Source organism: Elephantulus edwardii, unplaced genomic scaffold (genome assembly GCF_000299155.1).
Source record: "Elephantulus edwardii isolate Elephantulus edwardi_28Jun2011 unplaced genomic scaffold, EleEdw1.0 scaffold00009, whole genome shotgun sequence".
Classification (NCBI taxonomy): domain Eukaryota; kingdom Metazoa; phylum Chordata; class Mammalia; order Macroscelidea; family Macroscelididae; genus Elephantulus; species Elephantulus edwardii.
Genome location: NW_006399759.1, coordinates 5,781,330 through 5,805,586, shown reverse-complemented (window position 1 = coordinate 5,805,586; position 24,257 = coordinate 5,781,330). Strand labels below are relative to the sequence as shown.

General features: G+C 47.0%; 4 protein-coding genes across 8 annotated transcripts in view; 1 reads left to right on the top strand and 3 right to left on the bottom strand.

Moving 5' to 3' along the window:
* Positions 1-551: 551 nt before the first annotated feature.
* EIF2B4 (eukaryotic translation initiation factor 2B, subunit 4 delta, 67kDa) lies at positions 552-4,873 on the bottom strand. 3 transcript variants are annotated; one of them, XM_006880588.1, is made up of 13 exons: positions 4,830-4,873; positions 4,418-4,461; positions 4,120-4,255; positions 3,719-3,922; positions 3,384-3,466; positions 3,106-3,197; positions 2,767-2,881; positions 2,507-2,583; positions 2,226-2,328; positions 1,878-2,005; positions 1,527-1,704; positions 924-1,104; positions 552-797 (listed from the first exon to the last, which is right to left on the bottom strand). In XM_006880588.1, exons 1-13 carry the CDS (start codon positions 4,858-4,860, stop codon positions 598-600), a joined length of 1,572 nt encoding a protein of 523 aa, XP_006880650.1. In that variant the 5' UTR covers positions 4,861-4,873; the 3' UTR covers positions 552-597. The 3 variants fall into 3 exon arrangements, with proteins under 3 accessions (XP_006880650.1, XP_006880651.1, XP_006880649.1); XM_006880589.1 differs by having other exon boundaries at positions 554-797; positions 3,719-3,919; XM_006880587.1 differs by lacking the exon at positions 4,830-4,873 and having other exon boundaries at positions 554-797; positions 3,719-3,919; positions 4,418-4,582.
* Positions 4,874-5,071: 198 nt separating this feature from the next.
* SNX17 (sorting nexin 17) lies at positions 5,072-11,136 on the top strand. Of its 3 annotated transcripts, none has more exons than XM_006880584.1 (15): positions 5,072-5,336; positions 5,743-5,817; positions 6,742-6,859; positions 7,368-7,432; positions 7,966-8,076; positions 8,185-8,275; positions 8,411-8,498; positions 8,734-8,803; positions 9,329-9,421; positions 9,528-9,731; positions 9,843-9,968; positions 10,111-10,188; positions 10,324-10,398; positions 10,498-10,539; positions 10,632-11,136. In XM_006880584.1, the coding sequence occupies exons 1-15, from the start codon at positions 5,274-5,276 to the stop codon at positions 10,743-10,745; spliced, it is 1,413 nt and encodes a 470-aa protein (XP_006880646.1). In that variant the 5' UTR covers positions 5,072-5,273; the 3' UTR covers positions 10,746-11,136. The 3 variants fall into 3 exon arrangements, with proteins under 3 accessions (XP_006880646.1, XP_006880647.1, XP_006880648.1); XM_006880585.1 differs by having other exon boundaries at positions 5,145-5,336; positions 5,743-5,781; positions 10,632-11,057; XM_006880586.1 differs by lacking the exon at positions 5,743-5,817 and having other exon boundaries at positions 5,173-5,336; positions 10,632-10,750.
* Positions 11,137-11,255: 119 nt separating this feature from the next.
* On the bottom strand, positions 11,256-14,783 carry ZNF513 (zinc finger protein 513). Its single transcript, XM_006880583.1, has 4 exons — positions 14,519-14,783; positions 14,128-14,283; positions 12,481-13,068; positions 11,256-12,387 (listed from the first exon to the last, which is right to left on the bottom strand). The coding sequence occupies exons 1-4, from the start codon at positions 14,571-14,573 to the stop codon at positions 11,558-11,560; spliced, it is 1,629 nt and encodes a 542-aa protein (XP_006880645.1). The 5' UTR covers positions 14,574-14,783; the 3' UTR covers positions 11,256-11,557.
* A 441-nt stretch (positions 14,784-15,224) lies between these two features.
* Positions 15,225-24,257, bottom strand: part of PPM1G (protein phosphatase, Mg2+/Mn2+ dependent, 1G) — a 32,455-nt gene continuing 23,422 nt past the window's right edge. The window contains exons 2-10 of the mRNA XM_006880582.1: positions 20,470-20,539; positions 19,919-20,004; positions 19,263-19,395; positions 18,202-18,617; positions 17,590-17,727; positions 17,046-17,280; positions 16,496-16,625; positions 16,101-16,203; positions 15,225-15,796 (exon numbers count right to left, since the gene is read on the bottom strand). Of these exons, the coding sequence (XP_006880644.1) occupies positions 15,593-15,796; positions 16,101-16,203; positions 16,496-16,625; positions 17,046-17,280; positions 17,590-17,727; positions 18,202-18,617; positions 19,263-19,395; positions 19,919-20,004; positions 20,470-20,539 (1,515 nt within the window). The 3' untranslated portion in view covers positions 15,225-15,592. The remainder of the gene's footprint in view (positions 15,797-16,100; positions 16,204-16,495; positions 16,626-17,045; positions 17,281-17,589; positions 17,728-18,201; positions 18,618-19,262; positions 19,396-19,918; positions 20,005-20,469; positions 20,540-24,257) is intronic.

Here is a 24,257-nt window from a genome sequence, read left to right as displayed (position 1 = left end):
AGTGGCATCATCCATGGGTGCTTTCAGGGAATTTTATTTACGCAAAGAGAACTTATCTTAAACCATAGACAGAGCTTATACATCTGTTCTCCATGATAATTCTTCCTTCAGGACGTCTTAGTATAAATGGTAAGGACCTGGTTAAGCCAGCTGTGTTACTTTGAGCAAGTAACTTCTCTGTAACTTGTATTTCTCACCTGTGAAATTTTACTTCATAGAGTTGTGCTAATCTTTCGAAACAGGTAAGAAAAGGCTTAAATAACCACTAGCTACACTACTGTTTAGGAAAGGAATCATATTTGTCCTGACATTCCTACCCATAGCTAAACTCAATGTTTGGTACATACATGCTCAATAAATGACTGATGACTTCAAGTTTCTGGTCTCCAAATTGACCCTTACTTTGGCTCCAAAGCACTGGTACGGAGCTAGAGTCCCTGAGAAAGGTTCCAACATGATTTGAGGTCAGTACCATGTGATAAGAAGAGTTGGGGAACACAGTCCCCTAACTAATGTGGCTGTAGCACTAAAAGAGATACAAAGGCAGAATAGCTGAGTGTAGTGAGTATGTCATTTATTGACACTGTATTCACACCCCTACTGGTCACTGCTCTTGACTCGGAGGACAACAGGCACAGAACTGCAAGGGATCATCCCCAGCTCTGTGATCACCAGATCCACAAGCTCTGGGGGGGTCACATCATAGACCAGATTCAACAAGCGTAGGGATGGGTAGTTCTGCCAGTTAGCCAGGGCCACATGTTCTCCCCGCTCACACAACAGATCATCAGGATCATCTGCAATGGGAGGTATACACACTCATGTCTTTTTAGAAAACAAGTTCCATTTTCGCCTCCCCTCTCCCTCTCCAATCTCCTCAGGTCCCCTTGAACCTTCTCTCCTGCCCTCCTGGGCCTCCTTACCTAGCTCATTAGAGACAAAGGCATCAGTCTGCACCCGCTCACAAAACTTGTATGTTTCACAGCAGACCAGCACTGGCACATTATGGGCTCGAGCTACTAAGGCCAGCTGTGCTGTCCCTACCCGTGACATAACAGACCCATTGGCCAGGAGTGCATGAGCTCCCAATAGCACCTTAGAAACCTGTGGGTTGTGGAGAAGAAGGAAAAATGTTACAAGTGAGGAAAAATGTTACACGTGGTATACAATGCAGAATAAGGTTCCCAACTTCTGCCTAGCCCTCATATTAACACTAATAAATAATAAATCAATGGATCTTCTTCTTGGAAAATACCTGACCACTTACCTACCAAACACTTTGAGGAAAACTAAATTCTGAAGTTAATTTTGCCCTTTTCCTTCTTGTTCATGTCTAGTTTAATATAACATCTTTATGATAGATAGATTTTGCTAAATTATGTCATAGGTGATTTTCCTATTAAGGACAAACAACACATACAAAGCTAATATTTCTAAATAATTATAATCTTGAGGGAAATAAGATTATGTCTAAACTATTATACTCTTTTATTTCCAACCTTAGAGTCCCCTTCCCCTGCCCTTACCTCTGGGAGTGCATACGAAGCTGCAGGAATCAGCAGGTAAGAGGCAGGGACCCCTGCATGGACCAGAGAACGCAGTGTGTGCCTTCCCTCCAGCCATGGCCGGCTATCCACCACGACCACCCGAAACCGCCGGCCCTCAGCCCAAGCTTCCTGAAGAATTCTTGACACCAAAGATGAGCTGCAATGGGGAGGATTTAGCTCTATAAATGCTACTAACTAATGCCATTCTCAAGGGTCAAGGGGATAAGTCCCTTCTTCCAGATCATTTCACACTCCTGTGTTCCCAGTTGTCCCTCTCCACACTCCTGTGTTCCCAGTCGTCCCTCTCCAGTATCTAGCTGTGGACCTCACCATCCATATACCAGGATCACATCTCCATTATTGATCTTCTTGTAAGCAAAACGTGAAATTGCCTGAGCTGCAAGGACGATCTTCTCTTGCACATACCGATCAATGGCTACTTGAAGTTCGGACTTGGCCTAGAAATGAACACATTATCTTTCTGATTACCACATCAGATATTTAAATAACTGTATAATGATAGGCTTCAATGTGGCATGAGGCAGAGTGTCAAGCCACTTCCTCAACCCTTGACTGGAAAGATTGGTTTTCATAGCCCTTCTTAGGACAACTGTCTTAAATATATTTCTTAACTCTACTCCCAGCTACCATGCCATTTTCATTCCTCCTGCTTGTTACCTCTTCTTCCCGCTTGGCGCTGCTCACAGCCATGATCTCCTTGTTAAGGAACTTGATGGCGTTGTACATGCTCGCTGATAGGGGGCGGCACTGGGTCAGGAAGCTACAACAACAATGCCTTCATTTGTGCAACTCTGTACAACTTACAAAGCATTCACATTTTAAAAAAATTTTTTTTAAAAGAAAACAATGGAAAAGAAAGAAAATAAGAGGGGAATAAGAGAAAGAGTATAAGACAATGACTGGAGGAAGAGAGAGCTGACTTTAGTGGCTGTGCTTACCTAATGTAGGGCTTTAGCTTATTCACTAGATCCCTTGAGAGTTCTTCATTGGGTGGTGTTGTGTAATCCTGAATTACCTATAGGGCACACAAGTTGATCAATAAAAATGCCCCTGGAAGACAGGGATATAGACTTCCTTGAGCAAAGTATTCTAAAGGTTAAGTCATTCATTCCTTCCCTCAAAGATTACCCTGAAAGGAAACCTGGGGCAGTGTTGGGGAAGGGGCTCTGGATTATAGAGGAAACAGGATAGGACATACCTGCTGCAAGGCACGGAGGAGGGCAATACATCGGGCATTGGAGCCACTGATCAGGCCCTGGGAGTATTGCAGGCCGAGCTGAACCATGGCTGGGTGGATCACACAGGATGGGATGCTGATGGGATGGCTGTGTCACACACTTTGCAAGGGAGCTTGAGCAGCTACTGCCCACGTGCCCCTAATGAAAAGGAACTTTCTTCACTAGCACAGACTTCCCCATTCCTTCTAGAGTTTTGCCTTGAGTCCATATTTCTTTCTCTTCACAAAGCCAACTGTAAGTTTCCAATTACTTTCAAAACTCTCAAATGCAAAAGTTAGCACAATATCAGAAGTTCTTACCTCATATACTGAGTCAGAGAGTTTTGTCGGCTGTACTGGGGAAGGTGGGAGAAGAGAATGACTTTGGATCCATAATCCTTTCGTGTGGGAACCTTGACAAAACAGGGAAGTGGGCTAGAGTTTAAAACTTAAGCTATAAAACTGGGAAAGACATGATTAGTGAAATGACTTTGACCCAAATAACTATATTTCTTCAGGGTTTCGCTTTGTCCCGAACATTTTTCTTCCCTCTTATCTTTCTAGATTCTTTCTGGTCATATACCAAGCTCATTTCCTACCTGTTGTTGCTCTGGTTTCTTCATAAGCCTTCTCTGAAGTGTGCGTTCATCAACCTGAGTGTGTTCGGGGAGATGCTTCACCCCTAAAAAGATAATGATTATGTTCTCAAGAGCGTGTAAGCCATTATTTGGGTAATTTGCTCTTGTAGAATGAGGGGTGTCAGGGAAAACAACAATGAAAAGGTAGGAGGAGATGGAACAAGTGTAGGATGGTGGGGAGAATTTTGAACTGAGTTTCAAAGTGAAGAAAAGGAAAGGAAAGAGGTTTTACTTTGAATAAAAGAGTTAACACAAGAATTAAGGGTAATAGAAGTCTTGAAATGAAGAGAAGATACCTGAGGGGGCTTCCGCTGCTTTGCTGGGACAGGCCGGAGGAGGTGGTCCTGGCTCACCTTTCCTTGCCTGCTTCAGGGCTCGCTCTGCCTCCTGCTTAGCCCTCCGCTCAGCACGAAGTTCAGCTTTACTCCGACCAACAGGAGCTTTCTCCCCAGGAGCGCCTACCAGATTGCTGGCCTCTGGAAGTTCTCTGGTTGGGTCTACTACAGGTAGAATGACGGGATGTCTAAGCCCCAGGTCAGCAACATTTGTGTCCTAGCCAAAGCCTCTCCCAGTCCCTCAAAATCACTTCTCCCTTAACTTGCTCAGTTCCACTTTGACCTGTTTCTCACCCCCCGCCCCTTCCCATCACACTTCTTCTCTCTCAGCTCCATCTCTCAGCCTTGTTAGAGCCCCACACCTTGACTCTGGGCTGCAGATCCAGTCGACCCACTCTCTGGTTCTGTCCCCTTTTCTTCCTTCCGTTTCTTCTTCTGCTGTTTCTTTTCTTTCCGGAGCTGCTGCTTCTCTTCTTGGGTCATCTCCCTCCCCATTACCTGAGAGACGTACACATAGATTAAATATTGCTCTTCGCAGCAACACTTAAATAATAAACGCTATTGGATATGTTCAAGATTGCTACAGGATAAATTCTTAAATCTCCTCTAATTCCCACCAGCTCCCTGACAGGCGGCTCGGAAGGCTACCCTTCAACTTACCCCAGGCCTAGCACAAAGCTCCGCTTTCATCCCGGACCCCGGGTCTGCATCAGAAAACAGAGCACAAAGTGAGCAGGAGGGGTTCCAAGAGGGCTTGGGAGGGTTTGACCCAGCAGGCAGCTGGGACGACATGACAACGGCTCTGCCGCCGAGCCTGAGGCTAGCCAGAGATCCCCCGCGTGGGGACGCGCTGCGCCACAGGATCAAAGGAAAGGTGAGGGGAAAGAAAAAGGTGGGGCCACCCGCCCTTCTCTCAAAAAATATCCGGCACAGGGCGCATGGTTGCGACCAAAGCAGTGGAGATCAGAAGCCAGCAGTGGGGCCCGAACGGGCTGGCTGGGCCCAGAGAAGCCTGGCACCAATCCCCGAGACCGTCGGCTCATTTATTTGGGCGCCCAAGTTTTCCACCCACCTTGGCGAATAGCCTCAGCCACCGCAGCCATCACCCTCCGTCCTCCGCTCTGCCCCCAGTGGGCACAAGGGCGCGACTGTGACTTGCTCCGCAGTAGCTGAAATTACAGCACCACCAGATCTGAAGACTGAGCCGCAGCACTCACCGCGAGCTGCTCCAAACAAACTACAACTTCTATAATGCACTGGGCTCTAGCAGGCCTACGGGTCCTGTTTAGGGCCAGACGGCCCTAAATCGCGAGGCTTGACCTTGCCTTTGGACTACATTTCCCAGCATTCTGTACGAGGTGCGCTGCAGAGCGGACGTCCGACCTCCCCACCTTCGAGTCCAGGCCCCTAAAGATGGCGAGTGCGGTTACGGGGACGCTCTGAGCAGCCGAGGCGAGCGTGCAGAGCCTCTGCGACCCTTACAGTCAAGAACCCGGCGGACCCTACCGCCAGGAACATGCACTTTTCCATTCCTGAAACCGAGTCCCGCAGCGGGGACAGTGGCGGCTCCGCCTACGTGGTGAGGAGCGGCCGGCACCGGGCCGGGCAGGGGCGGGGATAACGGGCCCGAGCCCTCCAGGGGTAGCCTCCTAGGCCTGGCCGCCAACCTTCAGACCTGAGCTCGAGTGACCGACTACTGACGGCCTCGCAGGGAACTCATGTCACGTCCCAGATTTGTCTAGAGATCGCCGCGGCTGCTCTGGAGGGCGGCACTCACCTCGGGGAGAGGCTGCGGCGCGAGCGGTCCTGCTTCCCGGCCGGCGGGCCCTTCTGTGTGGAGACCTAGCAGGGCTGAGGCCGGGAAAGGCTTCGGAAGATGCTGGCGCGTTACCTAGAATCTTCTCCAACAACTTCTGGCGAGGGCTGACGGAGAGTCCTGACGAGGATGCTGAAATAGTTTTCTGCTTTTTTTTTTTTGTCCACAGGCCTATAACATTCACGTGAATGGAGTCCTGCACTGTCGGGTGCGCTACAGTCAGCTCCTGGGGCTGCACGAGCAGGTGGGGCAGCCTCACGCCCTTTCCTCCACACCCGGGCATCAGTGTCTTCATTATTTTTCCTTTTCCCTTTTATCTTAGACTGTAGTTTCCTGTAATCACTGCCGCAGGGGAAGATCCGGAACTTTTATCTTATCTTCTGACATTTCTTTGGGACTCACTGAAGAGTTCAGTGTGCGAGATCCTCCCCTGCTTTTCTCTATCTTCTTTTACTGCTTTTCAGCCTTTGGGCATGGGAAAACCGACCTCCTCCTCAACTGCCAAAGCGCATTACTTCTGTCATCTGAGCTGCAACTTGAAATTCTTTTCCCTGCTTCTACAAACCGCTCACCAATTCCTTATGTATTCATTGGCCCATCTCTGTGTTGTGTTCTAGTTATTGTCATGTTATCTGTAATGCTGCCTTTCTCTCTGCCTTTATCACCAGAGGGTGAATAATTCATTTAACTCCGTAGAGGATTCTGGCCCTACTGAAAGTTGTGCAACCCTGAGCAAATTACCTAGTCTCTTTAGGCCTTAGTTCTCACAGTTGAAAAATTAACTTATTTGCCTCAACTCTCTAAGTTCTAACATATACTTAGCTATGATTTTTTTTCCACTTAAATATTCCTTAGAAAGTGTTTTGCTTCCTTTCATAGTTCAGTGAGCAGTCTTGGTAGATACTCAGTAAACTCCCTAGTCCTTGGCCTCATTCAAACACTCCACACTGTAGAGGTCTAACTTACAAATAGTAAAGTTGAAAAGAATTTGTATGTAGGACAGGAGCAACTCCCTTGAGATGCCACCTCTGCCGGGGGAAACTGCTTCCCAGATTAATTCCTTGGAGCTAGAGGAAAGAAAGGGGAACCCAAGAGAACATCATGCGTCTGAATTTCCTCTTCTCATTTTCTGTGTTTATTTGAAGGGTATGTCTCTTTCTCTAAATAGCTCCGGAAGGAGTATGGGGCCAATGTGCTTCCTGCATTCCCCCCAAAGAAGCTTTTCTCTCTGACACCTGCTGAGGTAGAACAGAGGAGGGAGCAGTTAGAGAAGTACATGCAAGCTGGTGAGTGGTTGGAGGAACTTTAGGCTGACTATGTTTAAGATTTTGGGAAGAGACTGAAACAGCTGGTTCTGTAGAAGACCCTAAACTCACTTCTAGATCTGGGAAACCTGTTTAATCTGTCATTTAATTAGCTAAATAGTGTGCAAGAAAGTGTAAGTATATACTAGCAGAGTGATTTGGGCACAAACAATTCTAGTGTATAACACCAAATACTCATAAAGAAGTTTAGACTGGTGGGGAAAGCTTAATTTGTATCTGATGTGCTTTAGATTAACATCATTGTTATTTCCCTAGTTCTATAGACTGGACCCAACTAGATGGCAGCCAAGGGTGGGGCAGGTGAAGAATTTATGCAAACAGTGAGTGAGGTGAGGCCAGCTGGGGAATGTGGCAGGTCATCATCAGCCCAGGAAATGGGGTCGGGAGGGCACTTACCAAGAAGATGACCTGGGGGGCTCCAAGAAAGTGTCCTAAGTTACTGGAACATCTTTCTTCCCCCCCTCTACAGTTCGGCAAGACCCACTGCTGGGAAGCAGTGAGACCTTCAATAGTTTCCTGCGTCGAGCACAACAGGTAAGGCTTTGAGTGAGACAAGGATTTAAGGCAAGAACATTATTAAAGGACCAAGCTATCTTAAGTGGCTGCAAGAGTCATCTATCTGGTTTGGTGGAATGAGGCTTGTGATGTACTTGCTTGGATTAAGTCTTTGTTTCCTGCTGTTGTCAGTTTTACAGAATTCTTTCAGGAACTCAGGAAGTACTTTTTTTTAAAAAAAAAAAACTTTTTTTAAATTTTATTATTATTTTTTGTGCATGTACCGTCAAACCAGATCTGACTGGTACAGGAGGAAGTTGTCCCTTCTCTGGCGGATTTGAACTGTGTATCTCTGGGATTGCAGTACAGCTTCTTGCCACTAGGCCACCAGAGATCCCCTTCAGGAAGTACTTTTCTCTCTTCAGGAGTACTTTGTCATTGACATGTGACAAGGATAAAATTTAGGAAACTAAGCTTGTAACTGAGAAAGAAACACCACAGACTTAGAGAGGGTAGGCTGGAGCTGGCCCCTAGACAGGTTTAATAAGGTGGTGTTTTTCCTTCCCCATCAGGAGACACAGCAGGTCCCCACAGAAGAAGTCTCCTTGGAAGTGCTGCTCAGCAATGGACAAAAAGTTCTGGTCACTGTGCTAACATCAGATCAAACTGAGGATGTCTTAGAGGTGAGGACCTTGTTCTATACTATTCTCCTCCCTCTTTCAAGGCCCCTACTTGGGAGTGATTGGAACCCAGCATGTATGATAAGCTGTACTGCTTATCCTTATTTCTAGGCAGTGGCTGCCAAGCTGGATCTTCCAGATGATTTGATTGGATACTTTAGTCTTTTTCTAGTTCGAGAAAAAGAGGATGGATCCTTTTCTTGTGAGTTGCTCTGGACTTTACTGTTCTGTACCATCTCTATATAGGGACCAGAATTGGGCATTTTCTGGAATTTCTCTCTTGATTTCCATTCCCTTGAATATCCTGACATTTTCCCTTTTTTTTCCAAACCCATAGTTGTGCGGAAGTTACAAGAGTTTGAGCTGCCTTACGTGTCTGTTACTAGTCTGCGAAGTCAAGAGTATAAAATTGTGCTAAGGAAAAGGTCAGGGCTGGGCTTGGAGCAGGAGGAGGGTTCTGGGTTGAATTATTAAGACAGAAAAATCTGGACAAAGAATAGAGAAGGGTATTTCTAGTGAGCCTCCTAAGCTTCCCCCCTACCCCGACTATACCACATTAGCCCCATAAAAGTTCCAGATTGTTCCAGTTTTATCCCTATTACACCACTTTCCTTACCCCAGCTTACCCCCATTACCCCTTTCTGTTACTTGGCTTCACAGTTATTGGGATTCTGCCTATGATGATGATGTCATGGAGAATCGGGTTGGCCTGAACCTGCTCTATGCTCAGGTGAGCTTGGAGTTGCTTCAGAACCCTTCCCCTGAAAATGGTATGCCACTCTTCCAGGAAAATTCCCTTCACATCTTTGCTCCTAGTTCATGCGGAAGTTCCTAGAATACAATCAGGGCACCTACATAGCCCTTTCCCTGGTTTATCTGTTTTTTTGTTTGTTTGTTTGTTTTTTTAAATGTGGATGAGGAGGAATATACCATCAAGATTGGAGGAAGACTCATCCACAATCTTTTTTTTTTTAAATATTTTTATTTTATTATTTTTGTGTGCGTGTACCGTCAAATCAGATCTGACTGGTACAGGAGGAGATTGCCCCTCCTTCCCCGGCAGAGCATCTGGTGGATTCGAACCATGCGCCTCTGGGATTGTAGTTGCAGCTCCTTGCCACTAGGCCACCAGAGCTCCCCAGGTTTATCTGTTATTAAGATCAAGAATTCACTGCAGAGATCTTGGTTGAGTGCGGCTAGGGATTCGCGTTTCGACATTTTGTTCTTACTCCGCCATTCCTTTTGTCCATTGTAGACTGTGTCAGATATTGAGCGTGGGTGGATCCTGGTCACCAAGGAGCAGCATCGGCAGCTCAAGTCTCTGCAAGAGAAGGTCTCTAAGAAGGAGGTGAGCCCCACTTAAGCTTCTTTCCCGCCTCCTTTCCCTGGCTTGCTTTTTCCAAGTTGCCCCACTCCCCAACCTTGACTTGCCCCATGATATGACTGCATTTCAGTTCCTGCGTCTGGCCCAGACCCTGCGGCATTATGGCTACTTGCGCTTTGATGCCTGTGTGGCTGACTTTCCCGAGAAGGACTGTCCTGTGGTGGTGAGCGCAGGCAACAGTGAGCTCAGCCTCCAGCTCCGCCTGCCTGGCCAGCAGCTCCGTGAAGGTTCCTTTCGAGTGACCCGCATGCGGTGCTGGCGGGTTACCTCCTCTGTAAGTAGGGATATGAAGGACAAGTATACTGGGAAGGGGGCCTGGCTGAGCTGATCCTCAGGAAGGAGACATGCTAGTTGGGATAAACTCTGCCTGGTTCCTCTCTGTTAGGTGCCATTGCCCACTGGAGGCACAAGCAGCCCGGGCCGAGGCAGAGGGGAAGTGCGCCTGGAGCTGGCTTTCGAATACCTCATGAGCAAGGACCGACTTCAGTGGGTCACCATCACCAGCCCCCAGGTCTAAGCCTTCCATTAAGCTTCATTGGGCCTCACTGTCGCATCTCTCTTAGACAAACAAGTCTAGGGTTTCTAGTGAGTGTGAGCTCTTGTCTTGGGGATGCTGGGCTAGACTGACCTCTCTAGTTCTCTTTTTGCTACAGGCTATCATGATGAGCATCTGCTTGCAGTCCATGGTTGATGAATTAATGGTGAAGAAATCTGGTGGCAGTATTAGGAAGGTAAGTGTGCACTAAGTAGCTGAATGGTTGTGTTCATTCTGCTTTTTGTTCCAAGTCCGAGGCTTTTACTGGTGGGCAGAGGAAGTGTTGGGATTCTAAAGACCTTGTCCTCAGCACCTCATATCTCCATCCCAGATGCTTCGCCGGCGGGTGGGGGGCACCCTGAGGCGCTCAGACAGTCAGCAAGCAGTAAAGTCCCCACCACTGCTTGTAAGTATCACTTGTTACTTGTTGGTCAGTACCCAGGCATCCGGCCTTGTGTCTAGCTCCCCTGATGAGACTCTAATATCTCTGCCTCCTCTTCTCCAGGAATCACCTGATGCAAGCCGGGAGTCCATGGTCAAACTTTCAGTGAGTTTTATCTATGAGGGTTGATGAGGCTGGTGTTTACCAGGGACGCCTCACGAGGCCTGAGCCCTGACTCCATCCTGCCTTTGTTACAGAGCAAGCTGAGTGCTGTGAGCTTGCGGGGTATTGGCAGTCCCAGCACAGATGCCAGTGCCAGTGATGTCCATGGCAATTTCGCCTTCGAGGGCATTGGAGATGAGGACCTATAATCTCCACTGCTTGGATGTCTGCCCTCTACCCTAGAGGATTATACAGAAATTTGCCCTGTGCCTGTATCCCCCTAAACTGGGGGTTTCTTCCACCTCCCACCTTCCCTTTGTCCCCTTGACCAGGGGGCTCCTAACCCACTTTCCTTCCCACCCTGGGCTGGCTGCACAAAGGACTGCCCGTTTTATCTTTTTCCATGCTGGCCCTCAATGCCAAATTAGCATTTAGTATTTTGCACAAAATCCAAGGGACCATGGCTACCTGCCTTGAGGAACTTCAGCTCTCTTCAACTGTTTCTGGCTTTTCAGGGCCATGAGCCAAGGGGACGGGCAAAGGTCTGTGTATGGTCTGGCCCAGCTCCCAGTCATTAAACTCAGCCTGATTGCTGCCTACCTCTGGTTCCCTCACTGCCCCTGCTACCCCTCATTGCAGGACTGTTTTTGTTTTGTTTTTTTAGGACTGTTTGGGGAAGGTCAAGCTGTGTTTGCCAGTGCTAACTCAGCATACACGTTTTTGTTAGTGTTTCCTTTATTATAAAGCACTGAAATAAGTTAAATAAACAGACGGAGGCTGAGCAGTCTCCCAGCCAGTCACTCCATAGCCCCTAGGAGCAGGGGAGGTGAACACAGGGCTCTTCCTCACTGAGCTTGTGAAGTGTATCCATCAAGGCAAGCCCCTGGTCCATATAGCATCTAGGTTAGTCTGTGTGGATCCCCTGGCCAGCGGGGGTGGAAGGAAGTGACTGCTTCTCGTCAGTCTGTAGAAAACATACAGGAAGTTTAGGGCCAGTTCTTGGAGCTCTAGAGGACCCAGTTCAGGGTGAGTCTGTGTGAAGAGTCCGGTTACCAGCAGAGCCCAGAGCTGTGGGACCCCGAGAGTTCAAAACCGAGGATGGGCTGTGAGGTGGGACCCAGCCCTCAGAGGCAGAGAGGCCAGGCCCTCCTGCCCCACCATGTCCGTGCACCTTCTGGTGACGCTTGTAGTTGTCCCAGTGGCCTGTGGTATAGGCGCAGGTGGCACAACGGAAGGGCTTCTCGCCTGTGTGCCGCAGCATATGGCGTTTGAGGTTCATACTCTGGTTGCAGCTGTAGTTACAGAGACTACACCGAAAAGGTTTGTCACCCGAGTGAATGCGACCATGGCGCTTGAGGTTGGCCAAGTTGCCACAGGCATAGGGACAGAGGGGGCACTTGTAGGGTTTCTCTCCAGTGTGGACACGTTGATGTCGTTTCAGGTTATCCAGATGAGCAGAGGCATAGGGACAGCGGGCACAGCGAAAGGGCTTCTCGCCACTATGCGTCTTCATATGCCGGGCCAGGTGGTTGGGATAGTGAGTGGCAAAAGGGCAGAGGCTACACGCAAAGCCTTTGTCACTGGGGCCCTGGGGTCCCCCACTAGCACCCCCTCCTCCAGCCTCTCCTTGCATGCAGCGCCCACACATGGTAGCTCTCAGCCGACTTCCCTCACTCTCCTCTAGCTCTTGTCCACAGCCCCGGCAAGTCCAAGGGAACAGCAGCTCTGGTAGTGGTTCTGATCCAGTCCCACACAGGCCACCCCCTTCGCCCCGCAGCTGCCCACAGTCTGGCAGGAAACTGGCACCACCTGGTGGCACATGGAGGCTCAAATCTGGAAGGAGCAGAGCATCTGTGGGAGCAGTGAGACCTGGGCTGTGAATCCAAGTATCCCTACGGCCACCCACCCCAGTAGTCCCCAGTTCTTTGGCCCCTTGCTTTTTACCTTCACGCCGCTGGGGCAATGCCCCCTCCTGCTCTGTGGGACTGGGAGGACGGGTTGGTCGTGGGGCACAGCAGCGAAAGCCACAGGTCGGGCAGGGAGGAGTGGGGGGCCCTACATGGGTGCGCTGATGTCGCCTCAGGTTGCCCAGGCTGCTGCAGGCAAAGGGGCAGTGGGGACAGCGGTAGGGCTTCTCGCCAGTGTGGGTGCGGGTATGCCGCGTCAGGTTCACGAGCTGGGCTGAGGCGTAGGGGCAGCGGCCACAGCGGAACGGCTTCTCCCCGCTGTGTGTCTGCATGTGCCGCTTCAGGTGGCTCGAGTAGTGGGACACGAAGGCGCAGAGGCGGCATGAGTACAGTAGCCGTGGGGGCAGCGGGGGCCCCCCACCCGGCCCTCCTGCCCCACAACACGGCCCCTCACCTGTCAGCCCCCCACACAGCTGGCAGGCTGGGCCTGGCCTCTCACCCCTGGCCTCCCCTGGCCCCCTGGCTGGCTCCTCAACTTCACTCTCAGCACTTAGTGCCCGGCCGCCCCCAGACTCGTCGTCGCTCAGCTCGTAGGGAAGCCCAGGCCTGGCCCCCAGAGAGTCTCCTGGTGAGACAGACATGAGAAGGGACATCATCATGGGGTAAGAACAGACCCCAGTAATCCCCTTGCCACTTGTGGTCTTCCCCAATTGCTTGTCCTCCACTCTCACCTATCCTCTTAGCTTCAATAATGAGGGCATTAAATGCCCTCCTAGAGTGAGGTCTGTCCTGCAGCAACTCTAGAAAATCCAACATGAATTGTCTCCTGAGGCTGAACTACTGGTGACAGCATGAACTGTACCTGCTCCAAGTGAATGGAAAAGGGTCTAGGGGCTCAGCTCACAGTGGACAATAGTCTGAAATGAGTAACAGGCTGATTTTTGGTTCAAGAAAAGGAAAAATACAAAAAGCCAGAGGCCTGAGAGATTGTTTTCTAAACTCTGTATTCATATAGCCCCTTTTAGTATGGCACGGGTTACAAAAAATCTCTTGGGTGAGGCAGATTTTGGAGAGGTTGAAACAGTACCAGGTGTCATACCACTGTTACATTTAAAGGGTGGATTGTTCCTGACAAAGATTCCCTCAAATGATGTTCAAAAACATCCTTCGTGAGTGAGTAGGTAATATGGCATGTTAGTGGAGTGATGCTAAGATCTCAGGGTCCAAAGATTCTTCTAAGTGTTGAATGTAGTAGAGGGTACATGTGAGTAGAAATTTAAAACCCAATACAAAAGTAGCATATGCATGTTAAAGGGAGTTACATTAACCATAAACACTAAAACTGCTTCTCTGGACCTTTAAAAAGTAGGTACACAAGAACAGGCCACAGAAAGGGACAAGGTTATTAAAAGGGCATTTACTTCTAAGCAGTTATTCCATGTGATTCACTCAGTGCTATTCATACTGCCTTTGAATGAGGCCCCAGAATTTGACTAAGCTACAGAAAGTTGTGTAGAGAAATGGAGTTAAAGAGACCATTTGGCAAAGGAATTGTAGCTACAGCTACACTAAATCAGCCCTAGGTTGTGGCAGGAAATGGTGCTTTTGCACACTGGCGCTAAACTGTAACCTGCCCCTTCAAGGGCTGGGATCCCCGCGGCCATAAATTCTTAAACAAACCCACCTTCTGAATCTCTCTCGAAGCCCATGAGCTGGTCACTGCTGCCGTCACCTTCCTCCTCTTCCTCTTCCTCCTCAAACTCCAGATCCTGGCCTAGCAGCAAATCACTCTCCAGCACCAGAGCCCCAGGTCCTTCCTCAAGGGAGTCTTCAGTGTCCACTGAGGAGGGAGGGGGCTGTGGATTCTTCCCCGCAGAGCTGTGCCCATCATCCGCGCCGCAGGAAGCCGGCCCTCCTGGACCGTACTTCCCGTACTCGCCCATCTGGAGTTCCCTCAGAACCTCCATAGGAAGCTAGAGTCCAGCTCGCCCACCCCATCCCTCAGGAATCCCCCTCTGTCCCAGCCAGAACCCATTCCACTGACCCCACCCCCTCCGCAGCCCATGACCCTTGACCTTTGACCCCCTCACATTTCACGGGCTGAGGGTGGCTTTGCTTCCTTCGGGGCATCGTGACCGGCTCCAGCCCGACGCGCCTCTGGCCTTCGGCCGCCCGGCCCCGCCCCTCCCAACTCGGCCTGCCTGTCCCCCGCCCCCTCTCAGAGGCCGAGGGCTGTCCCCACGCAGCGGCGCGGGCCCCGGGCAGCCCCCGGCCCTGGTCTCGGAGCTCAGCTCAAGCCGCTCCCGCCGCCGCTTCCATTCATGGAGCCCCCAACCCCCCCTACGGAGACCAGCTGGTACCTCCGTACTCGCTTCCGCTTCCGCAAAGGCACACGGGATGCGTAGTCGCGAGAGGAATTAGCGGTTAGCACTACCACAGCGTGACCAGGAAGTGATTGTGATGTAGAAGCGAGTAAACCAATCAGGGGCCAGCTGTAATCCAGGCCGGCAAGTAAGGTAATAGAAAGGCTGTGCCAGCCTCCAGATTTAGGAGACTGCAGGGACGGTCCTAACCTCACCCAGGCGGACCTGGGACTTCACTACTGAAAGGAGGATTTTGAGCTGTGAGGCTGGGCTGGCCAGCCACTGGTTCCAGAGTTTTAGTGCCCCGGCCTTCACACACAGACTCACACCCCCACACACTCCCCCACACACCCCCCCAGGACGAGGGCACTTTGCCCTAACAAGACAGCACTAGAAAAAAAGGACACCACGGGCAAGATTAGGTTTTTGCCTTTAGTCTGAAAAAGTGTTGATTGAAAGTGTACAACAGAGTGGGTGCAAGTGGCTGGGGGCCATGGAGCCAATAAAAAAAGAATGTCCTTAAATAAAGTGTTCACAGAGTAAAAACCAGAACTGTCAGTCTTTCCCTCCAACAACAGCACAGGCACAGAACTGGTGATGAGCCCGAAGGAGCAACGAGGAGGCTGCCAGGCTGCTGCGTGGAGGGAGAGCCCTCTGGAATGGGCTGAGTAAAGCCACCCAGCTCTTCCTGCACACCTCATACCCAATGCTAAGGCTAAAGGAAAAAGACAAAACTCAGTCTCGGTCCAGAGGGCTCAGAAAACAGTCTCAGTAGGCAGGAGGTAGCTAGTCCCGCTTGACCTTCTTCTTGTCACTGTTGCCATTTTCCTCCACCCCTTCAGAGGTGAGCACCTCTTCCAGTTTCCGCTTGCCACTTTCTGGCTGGAGCTCAGCCGTGTTTCGGGGCTTGAAGCAAATGATGATGCAGGTCATGTTGTCACACCCTGTACCATCCCCAGATGTGTCAGGTGCCAGGCACTGATCCAGCAGCTGCAAAAGAACAAGGCAGCTAAGCCATAGGGTCTGAACACCTTCCTGGAGAGATCCTAAAATCCCACAAAAGTGCTGGCTTTCCCTCATAGAATGGTGGGAGGAGAGGAATGAGCATCAGGTATCAAAAAATTGCCTACTTGTTAAAGTCTATAATGTTTAAGGCTGAGTCACAGAAAAATAATAGTAGACGAAACTTTCTGGCAGAGTTTGGCATTTCTCAGTAATTAATGTTTCTTCTAGGCCCTGCTCTCGCTCAGGTTTAAAATGATGAGTCTGCCATTTCCCCTCCCCTGAAACTCACCTCTTCCACAATGGATGACAGTAACCGAAGCTCCCCATTTTCATCACGCTGGCTGATCTTTGATTGAATAAAGTCTACAACTTCCTGACTGCTCATCACATTCCTGAGGTCAAAAATAGTAAGTCAGAATCTTCTTTCCACCAAGGCAGCAGGGGAGTGTGAACGGAAATGATGGCACAAGCCAACATGAACACCTAACGATTCTTCAGATCTGCCTTGGGTGTGGGGATCTTGACTCACCAACAGGGCTACATAGGCTCCAATCCTAGATCAGCTTGAGAAAAGATGCTGATCTAGTGCCATTAGAAGAATGATAAAGTCAAAGCCACTCAGAGCTCTAGAAAAGACGTTAATGCTGCAGAAAGGGAATTTTAGGGTGTTCCCCAGGTGCTCACCAAATGCCATCACAGGCAATGACCATGAATTCGTGGTCATCAGTGAGAGTCAGCACCTTGATGTCAGGAAGGGCTGAAATCATCTGTTCCTCAGGTGGCAGGTTCTTGTTTCTCTTGTAGAAGTGGTCGCCTAAAGTAAAGGAATGGGGTGGTTGAATGAAGTAGTTCAGGTACTTCCCAGAGTCTTATGTTTAAGGCACTCATTACCTTTATTAAAAACCACCAATCTGTTCAGCAGTAAAACAAACAAACAAAAAAAACCACACACAAACCCACCACCAATCTAGTGGAATGGAAAGCTAGTTTTTCTAGTTTCAACCCTGTCATTAACTTGTTAAACCTTAAGTAAATCATTCCCCTGCCTTTTTCATCCAGAATGTAGTCATGGTAAGAGATACGTATTTTTCTTATTTCACAAGAGGTGTTTTAAGGACACAGGTGGCAGATACGAAGTACTCTGAAAAGTATAGGGACTTTGTAAAGTTTGCTACTAGAAGACAGACAGTAAAAGCCTAGAGTCTTTCCCACCATTCTTCCTATTGGCTCTTACCGATTGCTCTGGAGAGGTTGAGGCCTCCATTGACTCGGCCATCCATGGTGACCTTGCCACCAGCATTCTTGATGCGTGCCAGCTCCACTTCATCCTCTGGTTTGTGATCATATGACATATCTAAAGCTTTTCCAGCTTCCGAAACCACACAGCGAGAGTCTCCAGCATTGGCCACAATTAACTGCTTCCCTCGTATCAGAGCCACCACTGCTGTTGTGCCACTGTCAGAGCCAGGCTTAAGAGGAAAAAAGAGGGAGCATGAAGCGGGCTCTTGGTCGCAGTTCTCACTAGTGTTCCCTGACCATCCAACTACGCTATCTCCTTTCAAGGGGACCTCTAAAAAGGCTTTAAAAGAAGAACAAAGATACAACAGCGCGTTCTCTTCTTTGAGATGTTTCACCACCTAGCTGAACTTAATGAATAAATTCAGTATGACCATGACTTCAGTGCTAAGATAGTAAGAGTAGCACTGTCCCTAGATCAAAATCAGGGAATTCACACTTGCCTCTTGGCTTGTCCATTCACTGACCCCTTCCCCACACACCTCCTCTTTGCCTTCCATCCCAGGCACCATAATCTCTTCTTCTTCATCATCATCCTCTTCTGCCTCTTCGGTGTCATCCTCATCTTCTTCATTCTCTGCCTCCTCACTGCTGTAGCCATCCTCTTCCTCACTGCATTCCTGCCAGAGGGAAGATCCCAGGCTGCTGAGTCCAGGATGATCCCAACTCAGAACCAAGAGGACCTGACTGAACACACAGGAACCCACAACACTGAAAGATACAACCATATAAATAGAATGGGAAAATCTATTGATGTGAGGATGGGTTTAACTGGAATCCTAAACTTAGCTTAAGACTCAAACAGGAAGCCTGGAAGAGGCCAGAGCCATCACCAAAATCACCTTTCAATTATATTTTTCTCTATCTAGGAGACAGACCCTTAAAGACCAGAACTAGATCTACTTGTCAAGAAGAGGTAAGAAGGCCCATGATACCTGTGAAATATGAATTCAAGGCTGAAGTGTAGAGTACTGTGGATCTTAGAGGATAATGTTAAAACAGGAGAAAGGAAAGGAGAGTTCAAAGGTATGGAATGGTGACCAAGCAGGTCCTCTCTGCAACTTTAGCATCTGCCTGCCTGCACAGGCCCTTACCTCACTGTCTTCCTCTTCCTCCTCCGCCTCATCTGACTCATCCTCACTGTCCTCAAAGAACTTGGACTTAGCAACTCGAGGCAGCTTGTCAGAGGCTGAAGAGCAGGAGGGCCCAGCCTCACCAGTGGGCGTGCCAGGCTCAGCAACTTGGCCTGCCTCAGTCCCACGTTCCAAGTTGGAGGAAAGGCCTGTGTGGGCCTTAGCTGTAGGGCCATTTTCCTCTGAAGGAGTTTCCCTAGATGAGTCCTCAGGTCCTGTCTCCCCATTGAGGCCCTGGGACCCTGGCTCCTCGCCTGTCTCAGCTCCAGATTTGCTGTGGGGAGGGCCCTTGTGACAGTTCTGCCCATAGCGTGTCAGCAGCTCTTCAATAGTCATGGTAGCCTCTTCATGCAGCAGTGCAGCCTCCTCATTGTCCACTGCAGGGAAAAGGCTAAATCAGAGCACCCATGGCAGACTCTTCTTAAGATCAGTCCCTCACTGCCTCCACAGCCCTTGCAGCCAAAATCCCAATTTCTGCAAAAACCTCCCATTCCTAAGATTCCTCTCACTTTTCAAGTATTTGTTTCCTTTTCCTCAAGCAACATCTGCCTCCCCAGATTTCCTTTGGTCCTTATTTTTCATCCCTTTCTTGGACAAAGGCACATCAGTTACTTTCTCTTTGGAAACACTACACTTGCTAATGACAGGAAGCCTATAATGCAAGCTACGTTCCCAGTATAACAATTGGCACTTAGGCTAACTTTACATTTGTAAGACTGCTCCAGTCTTAGAGAAAAGGTCACGCAAAAATATTAGCAGGAACCAGGAGATTCCTAACCCAATGACAAAATATATATGTATAAATGCTTACAACTATGACACTAAGCACTCAAAAAAAAAGGTTCATTCACTGCCTCATTTCAATAACCACATGTAGTTTAAGAAAACACTATAGGGGTTCTTGAATGTAAAGACTTCCCCAAATCCCTAGAAAATCATCCTCTCTTGGAACTGATTTATAAATTATAAGAATGGGTTTTAATAAGGATGGTTTCTTGTTAAATAGATGATGTCACACTCACCATCATCTTCATCAGCTACTTTTTCTTTTTCATCCTCCTCCTCAGTGGGTCGCCCTGCAATCTGAGCAAGCTCTTTAATGACTTCCTCAGTGGTCAGTTTGGCATCAATAGCCAAGAAGGCATCTTCCAGAGCCTGAACATAAGCAAACTAGTATGAGTGCAGTAAAAGGAACAGTGTTTACAATATGAACTACCTATATACACAATATAAACTACCTATATTCAATCCTATGTACAAGATTGAGATACAAATCAATGTGTGTCTGTCATATGTAAGGTTGCTCACAGGTAATTAAAAAAGTTCAGAAATGGGACCTAATAAAGCAGCTTTTAAAAGGCCCATGAGTTACTGAATAAGCTCATCTAAGTAAAGAATTCTTTAAGGAATACAGTAAAAATATACTCAGGGCAAGGAGAAAGGGAAAGCCTATACAGAACCAGAAATATCCTGGTGGCACAGTGGTTACACATTTGCCTGTTCAAACACAGTAGCTGCTCTGCAATGAGAATGACGTGGCAGTCTGCTTCGGTAACAATTAAGTCTTGGAAACTCTGTGGGGCAGGTCTATTCTGTTCTATATGGTCAGTGTGAGTTAGAATTAACTTGATGGTTAATGGGTATAGAACTAAAGAACAAGTGGGATGGGAAGACAGACCTTTTGTAATTTGCCTTCTTTATAGGCCTTCTGATCTTTGATGATATCAGGAAGATATTTGGCACAGTATAAAGCAACTTCCTCCCCTAGAAGAAAGATAATGTCATTCAAAGTACTCTTTCCCACATACAGAAAGCAATATGATACAGATATGTTACATTCAAGTGGACACAGGATAATGGGTATCCTGACATACTTGAAACCCATTTAAAGGACAATATATGGGAAGTTTTGACTCAGAAACATTTTATTAACACCTCTTTGGAGGGCTATCTTAAGAAACCTCAGCTCTTAATACTTAAGTTTTTAATGGAGAGGAGGTAGTATATGCTAATTTAAGAAGAGGCTTCTTGGATTAAAACAAAGTCTGGTGAGATGAGGCACTAATGCAATATTCTACAGGGAAATAGGAATGGTGAAATACAGAAAAACAATCACCAGGCAGGAAATATCTACAGATCAGAACTCTGGAAAGTGAAAGAAACCTCCACCACCACCCCCCCCCCGCTGCAAAATCCTAGAATATTACTAATCAGAACTACTAATTTTACCTCCATGTCCATCGTAGACAGAGAACATAGCTGTTTCATTGTCCAACTCAGGAATACAATTGTGAGCATCCTAGAAAAAGAAAAGAATAATCGGAATTTCTCAAGTCAAAGGATATGGTTCCTTGTGCATCCCAGGTCACTAAAATCACCTTCACACCATAATCTCATACATTAACCCTTCTCTAGCTAGCCTACAAATAAGAAAGAAAACAGGATGATAAAATGGGTGTGTGGGTGTGGGGGGGGTGTGCGCGCGCACGCTAAGAGCACGAAGGCAAGAAGAGAGAAGGGAAAGAGGTAGAAGAAGATAGAGAAAAGCAAAGTTAAGTGGAGAATCTCCAGACTAGCAGATCTCAGTCCAGATGGCCAAATGCTTTTGGGTCTCAGAAGTCTAGATACAACATTTCTATATTGATGGCAATGATGGGGAGAATCAGAATAAAGGATCTTTAAGGGCACTGTCAGGCCTATTTTAGAGAAATCAGCAAATTTCAAGGACTACAATTTTAGGAATGATAGCAAAAAGAGATGCAAGAGCCCTAGAAAAATAACTTTACAGGAAAAACAGAATGTTAATTCTTCCTACCAATCCCTCAGCCTTGCCCTTAGGAGAAGCCTCCATTCCCAACATTGTTCCTTTTCAGACAGTAGCCATGGTCTTCTTTGTCCTGCCCTTTCTAGTATCCCAGGTAAGAAACTTAAGTGTCATACACAGCAGGTAAGAGGACAGAAGATATCAACTATATACATCTACTTGGCACTGATTCAGTCTTAGCATTTTTTGAACTGCATTCTCCTTAAGAAGACTACCAAGAAACTGGCTTCTTTTTATCCCTTAGCTCCCACTGCCACTTCCGGCCTCAAAGACCCCAAATTCTGTGATCTGTTGATGAAGTTTCATTTGTTTTGTCCCCAGGCTCTTCTCTCAAACAAACAAACAACATTTAAAATGTATGCAGAAATCAAGCCTGGATTAGAGTTTAGGTCAAGATCCTCTTCCTTTCTGTTTGCCATCAAGTTGGAACTGACTTACACACAGCTGACCCTCCAGCAGCTTTTCAGAGACTATAAATCACATCGGAGTGTGTCTATCTTTCTCCTGAGGAGCAGCTGATAGTTTTGAACTGTGTTCCTCTGGGTTGACAGCATAACTTCTTACACTAGGCCACCAGAGGGTCCCTCTTTCAGTCTAGTCCCTTGTATACTTTCATTATTGGACAATGGGGCGAGTGCCTGCCCAACAATTTAAAAATTCTGGAAGATTCCTAAGATTGTCTACTAAGTGAAAGCTCCAGAAATGTGTACGGTGCCCTACATTTCTTAACATAATTTAAAAAATACACGTTTAGAGGGAGCCCTGGTGGCCTAGTGGTAAGAAGCTGCACTATAATCCCAGAGGTGCGCGGTTCAAATCCACCAGATGCTGCTGGAGAAGGAGGGGGCAATCTCCTCCTGTACCAGTCAGATCTGATTTGACGGTACACATAAAAAATAATAAAAATTAAAAAAAAAATTCATTTTAAAAAAACCCCAAAACCACGTTTTAAAAAAGCTCTATGTGTAAAACAATTAAAGAATTTTTCTTTTACTTTTCCAAGAGGGTAGTGTACTAGGGGGGAGGGTTGGGAGGGGAGAAAAGTGCAACAATGAATGAATGGAAACCCAAAGTCTCTGTAAATTTTCATTGGAATTAATAATTTTAAAAAAGAAAAAAAAAGCACTATGTAAACAAATTCTTACTGTCCTCTCTCAAAACATAACTCACTAAAGAATTAATCTTTCAGAAAGGCAGAGGATACTGTTACAAGAGTATCTTTCCAACAAATAATCCTGGTAAACCACATAATCAGTCTCCCTACTTCTATACTCAGCTGCTGCTGAGCTATCATTCAATGCTAAATGCACAGCACACCTGAAGACAAATATGCACTTGTCCTGACACACCAATATTTTGGCTGGAAGGTTAGCCTTAATCAAATTTCAGAGCAGGAATGCCCTGGTCAGCACTAGAATTAATGGAAGTAGGTGCTGAGAGTGAGGCGTGTCTGACCCCCGTGAAACTGATATTGTGCTATGGATATTCTTCATGAGGACTGGTCTACCTTGGAGAGTTACCACGTGGAGGTCAGACAATGCTACTCCCACATCACCTGCACTCTTTTTTTAAAAAAATAAGTTAAATGTCTTTTTAATAGAGTGCATATTAGTAAAGGAGCTCTAGTGGTCTAATAGGTAAGGAGTTGTGTTGCCAGTCTGAAGCCAGGTGGTTCAATACCACCAGCTGCTCTGCAGGACAAAGATGGCAAGCTCCTCCTGTTTGACTAACTGCCTCTGAAAACCCACGGAGGGTCAGGTGAGTCAATTCCAACTCGATGCCACATAAAAACATATTATTATTAAACTATGAGAAACTAGTTGAAATAATTCCACTTTTTTGATAGGAAAGAGAGGAATAATTTTGTTTATCGAATTACTAAAATTAGTCACTGATTTATGCCCCTTCAAAATATGTTTTGTAAATCCTAACTATGACTGTGGTTATAATCTCATTTGGGAATTGTGACTTTGTTATATTAATAAGGCAATATTAGTATCATGAGTCTCTTTTGAGATATAAAGAGATTAAACAAAGAGACAGGGTAAGATAAATGCAAGGACACATGGAGACGTCACAGGAACCACAGCAGAAAGCCTTCCGCTAGACCAAGTCATCTGAGGAAGGACTTGGAGCCTACTAAATTGTGAGGAAAATAAATTTTGTTTGTTAAAGTCATCTAGTTGTAGTATTTTTTATACCAGCACTATATGACTAAGACATTTAAATTGGCTCTTCAAGATATGCCTGTACACAGTCTCCTCCCTACAATTTACAGTCTCAGAAACACAATAGAGGGTCATTTCCAAGTTTGTTCCAACTAACTAGTCAACTAAACAGCAATGAGTGAGCAAGTCACGTTTGTTCTTATAACCCCCACAAAAAATGATTGGATAAGACTATGAATGTGGCATCAGGATTTGAGTAGGGCTCATCAAAAAACTGAGTATGCAGATGACAGGACCTTTCTCAATGAAATTATGGAGGACTTGGCACGCTTGCTGCAGATGATTAAGGACTGCAGCCTTTAATGTATATTATATCTCAACATCAAGAAAACAAAAATCCTCATCACTGGAACCAACAGGCAACATGACTGATGGAGAAAACACTGAACTTGTCAAGAGTTTCATCCTGCTTGGAACCGCAATACACTTGTGGAGATCAGGAGCCATATAGCACTGAGAAAGTCTGTAGTCAAGGACATCTACAAATTATTGAGGAGAAATTATGTCAATTTGAGGACTAAAGTGCATTTGATTCAGGCCATGGTCTTTCCAATCACCTGCTATGCATTTGAGAGCTGTAAAATTAATAAAGAGAACAAGAATAATGTTGGAGAAGTATATGGAATATCCCTTTGACTGGCAAAAGAATAAACAGATAACCAAAGAAGACATTCATATGGTGAACAAAAACATGAAGAAATGTTCAAAATACCTAGCTCTAAGAGAGATGCAAATCAAAACAACTATGAGATATCATCTCACCCCAGTAAGAATAGCAAAATTCAATAGAGCAGAAAACAACAAATGCTGGTTAGGGAGGAGAATGGCACTTAAAAACAACATGGAAATAAAGCACATAGAACCTTAACAAAGATTAAAACAACTATGAGATATCATTTCACCCCAGTCAAAATAGCAAAATTTAACAGAACAGCAAGCAACAAATGCTGGCGAGGTTGTGGAGA